Source organism: Pseudopodoces humilis, chromosome 6 (assembly GCF_049639895.1).
Source record: "Pseudopodoces humilis isolate 2021_Gansu_Grassland_sample_001 chromosome 6, ASM4963989v1, whole genome shotgun sequence".
NCBI classification, from domain to species: Eukaryota; Metazoa; Chordata; class Aves; order Passeriformes; family Paridae; genus Pseudopodoces; species Pseudopodoces humilis.
Window position 1 is genome coordinate 32,022,489 of NC_142205.1, and position 12,075 is coordinate 32,034,563.

Consider the following 12,075-nt stretch of genomic DNA (forward strand, 5'->3'; position numbering starts at 1 on the left):
TAATCCTGCTAAATTCATCTGCATGACCTTTTGTATCATGCATAAAAAGGTGAAAGTTAAAAATTGAATTATCAATAGCAAAAATAAAATACTAATTGTTACAGGCAAGCATATGTCTTCCTGTTTTCCAATCATATGACCCCTAAAGCATTCAAAAACTGGATGCTTAAGCAAAGGAATTAACTTTTTACTAGTATTTTCTTTTTCTGGGTTCCGATACCGTCAGTCTTCAAGAGTATATAACCATTGACATTTAGAGTTGCAAGCACTATTTCTGTAAAATCTCCCTGTTATGGAAAAAGGCAGAGATAGTAAAGGAGCCAAATGTGGCTTCTATTGCCATATGTTGTTTCTAATATAATAGTCACAGCTTGAGTTTCAAAACTGATGTAGATTTTCATTTCCCTTTATCTCCATTGAGTGCTGCTGTACTATCAGTACTTCTTAAAATCAAGACTTACCAAGAAGCCTAATTTTAGGCACTCATTTCTGGAACATGGCACAAAAGCTCACACTCAAATGTAAAAAGAATCCAGGCATTGAAGATATCTGGAAATACCTGAAAGTCTTGGACACATCTCCTTCACAATTCAGTTTACAAACAAGAGCCTAAAAGTCTACTTTAGGGCACAGAGGTTTGAATGTGATTTACATATCTTGTGCCTTGTTCCTGACAAACATTATTCAATGGAAGTTTTGATGTAATTAATGTTTCCAAGAAAAGTTTGGGAGTTGCAAAATTATACTCTTAAGAGGCATACAGAGTAAGGAGTTCTTGCTTTTAGAGAATATATTACTGGTATTCTTCATATCTTTGGAGACTGAGCATACAAAAGCCTAGTGTATCTTCCCAGCGACAGTTTTCTTCCTGATAACATAACTTCTTTCAAGGGCAGAAATTACCTTGAAAACATAATCACCACATATTTTCCCCTCACACACAGCCTCTGATTGTCTCATTCATCACCTAGGTAGACAGACATTACGCAATTCTGTTTGCCAAATACTGCTCCTTAGGAAGCACTTGCAGAATATCAAAAATATATAAACTGACCCCCAGGCATCCAGAATGGGTCATCTTCAACTATGGCTTCTACCAACAGTGAAGTCACAGCACTGGCTTTCTGATATCACAGCATTCTCTGTAGCAACAGCCTATGAGGTCACAAATAAAGGATTATCACTTTGTTGCAGGATTAAGGGAACTAAGAAGCTGGTCTGTCAGAAGATGGGTTTTGCTCCCAATAATGGGCATTAGGAGAATGCTGAAAATAAATAGGTTGTAAATTGTCTTTGTCTGGCATGCACCGTTTTACCGATAATACTGTAAAATAAGGTATTGCTTTCATTAACAGCTCCTAGGTAATGGAATGAAATGCAGGCTACCTCCTGAGCTTTTACATGGGAGATGAATTCTGAAACAACTTTCATATCTTTGGAGTCCTCAGTCATTTTATTTTGCAAGTGTGGACATCACTCAGACCACTCTCCTCAAGTGGTCTGCTGGTTAGTTTATGCACAAGTGTTCAAAGCTATTAATAAGTTTCAGAAAGCGACTAGAAAAAGAATACAAAAGGAAGTCTGGAAATATCTGCTGGGGGAAGGAGGGGTGAAAGGAAGGATGATACCGGGTGGCAACAGACTTACTACATTATTCACAGCAATCCCATGATCCATGCAAGCTTGCACATGCAGACCTTTCCCATATTTTTGAAGTAATTACCCGCTTTTTTAGATGCCTGGAAACTCAGGCTGCCCGATGTCTGAAAACTAGCTACTATCCGCATATAGTCTTATCTCACATGTGCAGCAGGTCCAACACATCAGGTGTACTATGCATGCATAATTTATCCCTCAGGGACTGCCCCAGATTTTAAGATTAAGATCTAAAAATCCTAAAACAGCCTGGCTTGTAATTTTCAGTCTGACCTGTGATGCAACCAGCACAAGCAATTGTACAGTGTGAGAGTATCTTGCAACTTCAGGAAGATTTTTTACTTAGGCCCTGCTTTCAGCTTATGGGAGCTGGAGTGAGATATTGCCAGCATTATGAGTGTAGGCACTAATACCAATTTCCATTCTAAAGCTGGAAGAAAACACTGGACAGATTTTGCAGTAGCTGATCAAGGCTTCACCTGGAGTCTCACTCACCTGTCTGGAAAATTTATATTTCTATTTTGCAGCAGGACAGCTATTAAAAACGTTGAGAAGAAACAACACAGAAGGAGCGACGAGATGTTTCACAGTGTTTTAAATACGCTTTGAAATTTTGAAACCTATTTTAAAATGTTGTTTCTTTTGCCCTCCAGCACTAGCAACAAAGAACCTCAAAGGAAGTGCTTTGATAGACTAGACTTACTCGCTTTGCCACTAAGCTCTGCAGCTTTCTAGGGCTGTCAGGAGCGGCCGGGCTGAGCCATGCCGTGAGACACGAACCACCGCGTTCAGCCAGCGCCGGGAGCGCCCCGGCCGCCTCCGCGCCCCCGAAACGCTGCAGAGACGCTCAGCCTCCACCAGCACCGTCACTCGCTGCCGGCCCGCTGCAGGCAGCCCGCGCTAATGCCGAGCACCCGGGGCAAGACACCACCCGCGCCTCCCGGGGGAAGCGCGGCCCCGCAGCTACAACCCGCCCGCCGGCGAGGCGGGAGCGCAGCGCGGCCTCCCCGGCCCCGCGCTGCTGACGAAGCTTTTCTCGCTCAGTGAGGAGAGCAACCGAGCCGAACGGGGAAGGACCGCCCGGCCCGGCCCGGCAGCCCCCGGGAACGCGGAACCTGCGAGCGGCACCTCCGGCAGCGCCGAGGCGCGACAGCCCGTCCGCTGCCATGGCAACGCGGGGCCCGTTCCCTACCCCTCCCTTCCCGAAAAGCTGCCAACGCTTTAGGGCCCCGAAACAGGGAGAAAAAGCGATATGCGCCTAGGCGGAAGATGGGACGTTACTCCCACCTTTGCACATTTTCAACCAAAACCCAGCGCAGTGTTCTCTTCCAGCAAAGGCCACCCACGTCCCAGCCATTTTGGATGCATGAGCAACTCCCACAGGACGTGCACCCCTGTGTGCTGCTGCTGCTGCCTCAGGAACGGCCAAAATCCCAGAGAGGGAGAGCTCAGAAACAAAAATAAAAGAAGCGGGGTTTTGTGGATTGGTTTCTTTGGCCTGGAGGTCGTGGGCCATTGTGTTTTTGTATAAGGGTGTTGATTTCACATTATAGTAATGCAGATTTCCGTCACATTCATTCATCTGTGAGCACTCTGTCCTCACAAGAAACCCTGGGGTTGCTACTCCGAAAAAGCAGTACAGGCACGAAAAACCCTTTGCCTTCCTGAGAGCAGTGGTGTGATGGGACATGTGCTGCTAATGCCAGAAATAAATTGAACAGCTGCTGCAACTAAATCCACCTCCTGCTTCAAAAGTACTTCAAAATACCCATCAAGTATTTTATGCAACTTTTCATGATTGATCCAAGGTTTTTGTTGTTTTGTTTCTAGAGTTTAAGGAGGTCAAAGGACAAACAACAAAATACTCCTCTGTGGCTGCTATTGAGTAGAATTTGAACTTGTGTAAAAACTTCAGCTGATTAGCCAGCTACATTTAGAAGGAAGTTATTGTCTAAAAGGGCAACCATTAGAGAAATCTTTTTGCCCAAGAAGCAAAGAAAGACCTACTGCCTCTATTTTTAACGGATGCAGAAGGTTCTATGACCAAAATAGGGTTTGCCAAAACAGTGATCAGCACACATGCTGAAAACCACAGCTACAGAGCAAATCAGAAAGCTAAATCAAACCACCTTCTCCACCTCCCTTGGTTTCATCAAAAGCAAGCAGGAGAATTAGTTTATGAAGGCAAATCACAGGGTAACAATAGGTGCCTGCTGTGGATCCTGAAGGTGAATTTGAACTTGGCTCTGAACCTGAGGCTGAGGGCTCTCTTCACAAGTGTAAATGCGCATCTTGGTTTTTAGGGCCGGTGTATCTCATGGTCCTCAGGCATCAGCAACATGCACAGCCTAACCACACCTAGCTGATGGATATTTAGGAGAAAGCTAAAGCAGTATTACAGTCACAGTAATTCGGTGTTTGGGACACAGCTGGGCAAACACTGGTCAGACACAGGAGGTGTTTGCAGCATGCTGTGGTCAAGAATCAGCACCACGACCTCATCTTCCTCCAGTGCTCAGGCACAGAGGGAGCTGAGATCAGACTAGCAGCCAATTAATCACTCATTCAACATGAATTTCATTATTCCTCTCTTTATAAGCTCACTTATTGCTGTTTTAATTACTTAAGGAAGATGCAAAAAACCTTTTAATTCCAAACTTTGAGATACAAACCATTACTGCAGATAAGGTGAACTAAATAGAAACTTTCCACTTGAACAATGGATAAAAAAGATCAAGAAGGTAACTCAGCAGAGTAATATCAATTTTGAAAGGCAATTGACAACCCCTCCAAGCAAGACCAAGAACTACTTGATGGCAGCACAAGTGCTAGGATCTCCCTCACCCTGTAACTACATGCTGGAAATGCATACACAATATCCACAGGAACACTGACACTGCCCTTTCATAATAAATGAAGAGCTGAGTGGGAAAAAACAAACCAAACCAACCAAAAAACTCCTCTATAAGTCAAATTTCCCCATGCCAGGCAGTATAAAAAAGCAAGAGCAGGTGATTCCTATGATCATGCAACCTCTGGCATAGAGGAAATCCTAGGCCAAAATTCAGCATAGGAGCTACAATCCAAGACAGTGCAAAAAACCATATGACCATATTGTGTCTGAAACATTTTCTAGCCTGTAAATCAATTTAATGTAGAATTGCTTTGGCTTCTCTGCCAATAATCTCCAAGACCTTTACATGCTGGCAATTGTATTTCCTTCACTAATGCCACTGACATCCATTGCCTTCTCTACAAGTCAAATATGAGGAAATGGTTCTTTCGTGGATGACAACAGCTCAGTCTTGCATTTTAGAAGATCTGGAAGACTGGCACTGCCTGAAGGCCTTCACAGCCAAGCCCAGAAAGAGACAAGATGTTTCAGATACAATTGTTATCTGTAAGGCCATGGAAGCAATAAGATCACTTCCACTTGCAATCTTCAGCTTAACATATTCTTCAATTACTGCTATTTTAAAAATTCATTTGGAAAAAGAAAAAAAAAAAGGCTCATAATGATTTTATCAGTTTTGGTGATTGACTTTGGGCCCAACCACCTACCTTCAATTATTAAAGATTTATGATCCCCTTTTCCCTCAAGTACAGGAGGAAGAATTTGGCCATCAACCAGGAAGGACAAGCTGGAACTAACAGAAGTGTATCTGGATCAGATTCATGCTGCCCATGTGGGAAAGCTCACTGACCATTCACATAGTTTTTGTGGTCTGCCTTGAACACTGTGGTTCAGCAATTACTTACTTCACATTCACAAAGCTGCCCAGGTCAGAGAGCTTTGGCCTGCCTATACAGGCCTTAGTACATGTCATATCTTAGATGTACATTTGGCCCCCTTACAGTTCATTTATTTTGAAATTTAAGTATCTAGAAAACCTTACTGAATAGTTTAAATATAGCAAAATAGTATCTTCCATGCCAGAAATCTTTCATTTATAAGAGAGCAATAGGGTTAAATAGGAAATAAAAAGACGAAACATACTTGAAACACTCATGTCAGATGTATGATGGAAATCTTGTACTCATCTGTGCTAAAAACTGACAAGAAAATCTGGAAAATACTGTTGAATATCATAATTGCTACTTCAGATGGCCTGAGGAATCCATCACCACACTGGTGGTATCCTGTGGTATTTCTCCTTTGTTCACAGGAGAATGAAAGTCCTTGCACAGACAAGTCATCATTTGTCAAAGCATTCACCAAAGATGCCTAACTACATCAGAGCTACCAAACCTAAAGGCTATCCATTGCTCTCCTCATCCTGGCCAGGCCAGCCCACATTTATGCTTGATCTGCTCTCATGAGTTAGTTTAGGGAGCTAACCTAGCAGCCAGCTACTCCTGCCAAAAAAATAAAAATAAATTTAAAAAAATTATGACAAACTCTGACTGGATGCCCTGTCAAGACAGAGGAGGATCCTGTCTCAGGGCAAAGTAGGAAGGCAGTCTGTCACAGGCAGTGGAGAAGCAGGATCTCCTGCTCTGGGAGCCAGCAGTTATAGGAAAGAACTGCTCAGTTATCACAAAACTGCATGGTAATATGGCCACTCACCACTAAAATGACTGACACAGTCACCATCCTGACACCAGGTCCATGTGATAGCTAGAGTTTTCAAAGGGCTTTAAACAGGCTTACTAAATTCCATTCATTTTCATGGCATTCAGGTTAAGGTCTATCAGCACTGGCTTCAAATACAAAGGGCAAGTTTTGCAAAAGCAAGCTTTGTTTGTCATACCTGACAGACCATCAGGACCTGAACAAAGTAAGGACATGCAGCTGGAATAAACAAGGATATAAGTAGCAAACACACATTCCAAGAATATGTTTAAAAATAGTGCTGTTCTTACAGAGACAGCATGCACCCATTTTCATGAGTAGTTCCAAAGATCTGGTAAAAACCATCACCTTCAATAACTGAGCTTCCCAAGGAATATGGTCTATTAGACATCAGATACTGATCCTTCTAGTAGAAAATAACGTGCAGAACACAAGAAGGATCCTGCATTTCTCCATCCACTGCTAGAATACCTCCCCAAAACACAGATGACATAGTCACAATGAATGGCAGACATCCTACTGTGTAGAATACAATTCCACTGATATTAAAATGTATCAGAAAACCATACTTTTTTAAGTATTAATTTTAGAAAGAGGGAGAAATATTTTGACAAATGTCAGAACTTCCTGTTATGGCATTCCTACAAGAAGTGTTTCTTTCTCTCCCTTCAAATTGGTTCGTTCTAAAAGACTGCATTAGGTAGAGCAATATTTAAAACATTTAAACAGTCAAATTTGAAACAAACCATCCTGCTGAAATTAAGTGTTCAATGTGATCTAAAAATACTGGGTTTCAGATTTTCTTCTACATGAAATCTGTCTACTTTGGAGCTCTGTTTCAAATCAGGAAATAATTTCCTTAGAATCCCAAAACCTCCACAAAATAGAGCTCTACTACTCAACTGTATGCAAGCCTCAAATTTTATAAAACAAGTTTCAACATATGTCCTTACAAGAATATCCAGCATCATGTATTTCCTCATGTGAAACTTGAGATACTTAACACATTAGTTTAAAATGAAATCTTTCATTTAGTCTGAGCAGGATTGAAGCATTTTTGCCTTGTTCTGCATCTCAATCTGTGTTTTATTAATTTATCTTTTGAACACAACACTTGATTGACTTGCATGTGTTTATAAATATGTATGTACAACTCAGAGTAGGAAAGCAGCAACAGCATTACATCAGCCTCAACACCTGCACCATGTTGACTGAAGCAGAGAAGACTGTCTATTGTTTCTCTTTCTTATTAATGTCTGCCTTCCCAGCCTTAGGAACGCCTTACTGCTCTGCCAGTAACATAAATCATGCTGACTCTCTCTGACTTGCAATTTCCACTGTGACTGGAGAGGCAGATCTTAAAAGAAAAAAAAAGAAACAAACAAAACCTCAACCAAAACCAGTGAAAATATCTAACAAATATTCTTATGATTTTTATAATGACATTTGCCCCAAGTGTCCATTTGTGTGGAAAATGTTTAAATTGCTTCATTTAAAAAAGTCTACAGTCCTAAGGGAGCTTTTAGAATTATACACAAAACATTTTCATGCAGATGGAGGGCATTAAATACTTCATGCATGCAAGAAGAAAAAAAAGCTTTAAGAAATGTTTCAAGAAGAAAAGAAGAAAGCAGGAATATTTTAAGTCTGAGACAGAGATCTTGTTCATCACACTCACAGAGAAAACAAACTGAAAAGAAACCAAAAGGAAACAGCTGATATACTATAGAACAGATTCTCTCCAAAAACTTAGTCAGCATCTCAAGAATTCTTCTTCAATGCTAAAATGTAAACCTTAAAAAATACCTAATTTTGTACCACAGAAATTTACTACTTTTTAAGCTAAGCTATGCAGTTAGGCAGAACAAACACTAAGGTTTGTTCTAACAAACACCAAGTCAGCCAGCACTGGGGGAGACAGTCACCATACATCACCCAGAAAACAGCAGTTTCAGCAAACAGGAAATCCAGATTGGAACTGAGACCAAAACTGCTAGACATGATAGCAGTGAGTAATGGCACAGTCTTCTAAGAGGAAGAGTGGGAACAAAATCTGGTTTAAAAATGGATCACTTATGGAAAGGTTTGATGGTCACCTGCAGCACTTGCAAGAGGTGGGACTCAAAGAACCTCAGTGCATCTATCATCAGAACCAGGCCCCGACCAGAAGGCAACTGTGGGAAGGATGTTAGCTGGAAAAGCATCTGAATACCTGGAAGACAGGCTACAAAGGAGCAAGCATTAAGACAAACCCCTGCAGGGCAGCAAGATTGCTTTGAAAATGTTTGTTTTTAATTTCAATCTTGATTCTGAAGTGATAACATCATGCCACAAGCAAAGAAACCAGAATGGCGATGTTGTCTAGAGCATGATTTCATCCTCCCCACCTTGCAAGTTGCTTATCAGCTCAGGACACTGTCAAGCTTAGCAGCACGGGCTTGCTACTGGAAGAATGTGGAGCTAGCAGGGTTTTTCAGGTCAGGCTGGACCTGGTACAATGCTGCAGATTAAGCAACTTCAGTGAATGAAGTGAGAGTCTCGAGAGCAGCCAATTTGCTCCTGGGAATAAGATTGGAAGCACCTAACCAAGCATTTAGGTAGGAAGGGACTGCCAGCTCTCTGTTCGTTTCTACTTTGATGTTCAAGGGATCAGAAAGGGTAACCTTTCTGGAAATGAACAAATCATACTAAGCAAAGTATTCTGTATAACTCGTTTCTGAAGTATACAAAAATACCCTGGAAAAATGAGTTTTGGTTGCTGCATGGCAAAAGCTCCCAAATTGTTTTAAAGATCTGCTATGGTTTTGTCTTAAAGCTCATCAATGCTCAAAGCCCATGAAAAGCTGTCATTTCCTCACTGCTCACGAACATACCAAATAGCAATATTAAACAAGTATTGTGAAAAGGGGATCCAACTGGTGACAGGTTCTTGAAACCTGGACACAACATTTAGGCATTTGTCACTTCTGTTATCTTAGGCCTGAGCTCTCCTGTTAAGAGTAGATTATCTGCAAGTCTTTCTACTGCCTCTTATTGGAGCCCAGATCCATAAGAGCATAATTTAATATTCATTATCTATTACCAATATGTAAAAGAGACAAGTCCTGTGACATAATTCCTGCCTCACACAAAGTGAAGCACATAACACCAGCTGTTTCAAATGTCAATTTAATGATAAATAATGTCTCACAAAACAAGGTAGACATACCACTGGAAATGTCCCCATGCCTCTCTTGTATTGGATGCATCATTCTTGTAACCTTGCAACAGTCAGGGCTATTCATTAACCAGCTATTAGCTGAAAAAAATAAAATATCCATTAAAAAGTAGCACCAACTTTCTGAAAGTGCAGTAAACTGAGACACAGGTAAACTTTCAGAAGCAGAAAAGGATTTTAGCTAGAAACTTCATCCTGAACCTCTTCTTTATCTAACTGGATTTTTTTACTTTTGTAGAAAGCTGCCACAATAATCCAGGTAAATTCTGAGCATGTGAAAAGTTAAAAAAGAAAAAGGAAAAAAAAAAGGAAAAGAAAATTATGATCTTTCAGGAATACTCTGGATGCCACCATGAAACCTCTTCAGAAAGAGAATTCCTTATATTGGGAGTTAATTTTGTGCCACCTTCTATTCTAAACCAAAGGATGCACACAACAATATATGGGTGAAAGTGATTTAAGATGTGTTTCTAATAATGTTTGAATGAGGACCTGCTTCTGGAATTATTAAAATAAAAATTATTTCCATTTGTAAAAGCCATTATCCCTATTCTCTGACTAACCCCTTTGCACCCCTTTAAAAAGAGGGGAAAAAAGCCAAAGCAAAACCCAACCAAAAAAAAAAAAAAAAAGAGAAAACAATTTAAATGTTTTGATGTGACAAATGCCAGACTCCAAAGCTCATAAATGTACTTGAACAATGCATATGAAACTCTCATCCCAGTAGCTTGCATCTTCAAATAATTTCCTGAGCTCACTCAAGATGCAAGCACTTTAAATGTACAAACATGGAAATAACCTTCCAGCTCTTGTAAAGAAGATAATGAATGACAGTTAACTTTTTACTTTCAAGATGACTCTTAATCATTGCTCCTGTAATTTTACTTTCAGCCTCACCCTGTCCCAATCCTGGCATGTTCTGCTCCAGAACACACAGAGAGATCAGAAAAGCTGTGCTTAAGATTCAGAAAGAAGATAAAAAGTACAGGTGATTAGAAGTGTGCTCTATCCTGCCTGAAAGGATGGGGGGAGGGCTGATAGTGATGGGGGACAGCAAAAGAGCACACAAGAGCACATATGATATAATAAGAAAGGGAAAACGTTCTTCCAGAATGAGATGAAAAATGAAGGAAACAGGGGTAAAAGGGGAGCAGGAAGGGATCTAAACAGTTATGAAGAAAAAATAGAGACAGTTTTAAAACTCATGAGAGAAAAAACATCTACAGCTTTACGGAAATGGATGTAACTTTTAAACATTTAAGATAAAAGGCAAGCAAACAAAAGATTTAAAGTAAAAAGTGAGAGAGACCTATCCTGAGTGGGTTTCCAGTAGATGCTGACACCGTGCATTATGAAGCGCTGGATTTTAAAGGGGAAGGTGTCTCGAAAATTATTTTCCTTTCCTCCTCAAAGAAAACCAAGTCTATGACCAGGGCAAACCTACAAGTAAACAAGCATCAGCACCCTTGACTACCCAGACCAAAGAGACAGAACTAACAAGCTCTTCACCTGGCTATGGGAATGAAAGGATGGCCCTTTATGGATGGGACGTGGAAACCACTGCTAAATAGGCAGAGCATCCTGAACACATTTTCCAAGCATCTGTTTGGATACAGGCCTCTGATGATGGCCTGGAAGATGGCAGGACTGGAAGCAGGGTGGAAACCACAGCCTCCAAATGCTGCTCAGCGCTTCTAATCACAGGATAACCTGGTGGTGTGGAGAGGAAGAACTTCTACCCCAGTTTACAGCAGAAGTCAGAATTCCTCCCAGGCAGCAGAACCTTCACTTCATTCCCACAACCCGCTATCCAAAGCTAGTTCTCAAAAACTTTTTTGGGGGTTGGAGGTTTGGTCGTTTTTTGTTTGTTGGTTTGGAGGGGGTGGGTGAGATTTGGGGTTTGTAGGATTGTTTTGAGGGTTTTTTAATATTTTATTTTTCTTTCTTGGTCCACTTTCCACTTTTAGGGTACAATTAAGGTTCAAAGTCAAGACAGAAAGGGAACCAGCTCTGTGTCAGCAATCAGCTACAAATCCTGTTAATAGCTACCCATAATCTCTCCCAGTCTAGGCATGTAATCTACCTGAGAGGTAAATTAATTTTCCAGTGGTTGCCTCCATGGGTTACCAATCTCTATTGCTTGTTAAACATTTAGTTACACAGGCATAATGTCTCCTGAGAGAGAATACACAGCCAGGCATTACACTTCACCTCCATGAACCCCATTCTCTTCATAGCAGAGCTTGTACCTCCACACAAGGAATAAAAGCTTAGTTAGAAATGAGAAGCCCTATTTCCCCATGTACTAGGACATCCTTTACTTTACATATTTAAAGAAAAATACAACTGAGTACAAGCAGCCAGAATTAACCTCAAAAGGTTTTGGTGGGGTTTTTTTTCTTTCCTTCCAGTGTTTTTACTTGTTAACAAATCAAGCTAGTTTCACAGTCTGTAAGTGTCAATTCTCAGGAAAAAAAAGATCAGCAAGTTATAGTCACAGCTTTTAACAAGTTCTCAAAGTTCCATAATACCTCATAAAACAAGTAGCACTTACATCCCCACCACCCAGCACAGTGATCCATATTGAACATGTGCCACAATCACGAATGCAAACCATTTCCCTTACAGC

General features: G+C 40.9%; 1 protein-coding gene across 3 annotated transcripts in view; it reads right to left on the bottom strand.

Annotated features, from left to right (window-relative positions):
- STOX2 (storkhead box 2) overlaps positions 1-12,075 on the bottom strand; it is a 142,024-nt gene that overhangs the window by 35,033 nt on the left and 94,916 nt on the right. Inside the window, exon 2 of one of the 3 annotated variants that reach the window (XM_088056658.1) lies at positions 9,438-9,527. The exons of the other annotated variants lie outside the window; for them this stretch is intronic. Coding sequence (XP_087912784.1) covers positions 9,438-9,527 — 90 coding nt within the window. The remainder of the gene's footprint in view (positions 1-9,437; positions 9,528-12,075) is intronic. 3 annotated transcript variants of the gene reach the window in all.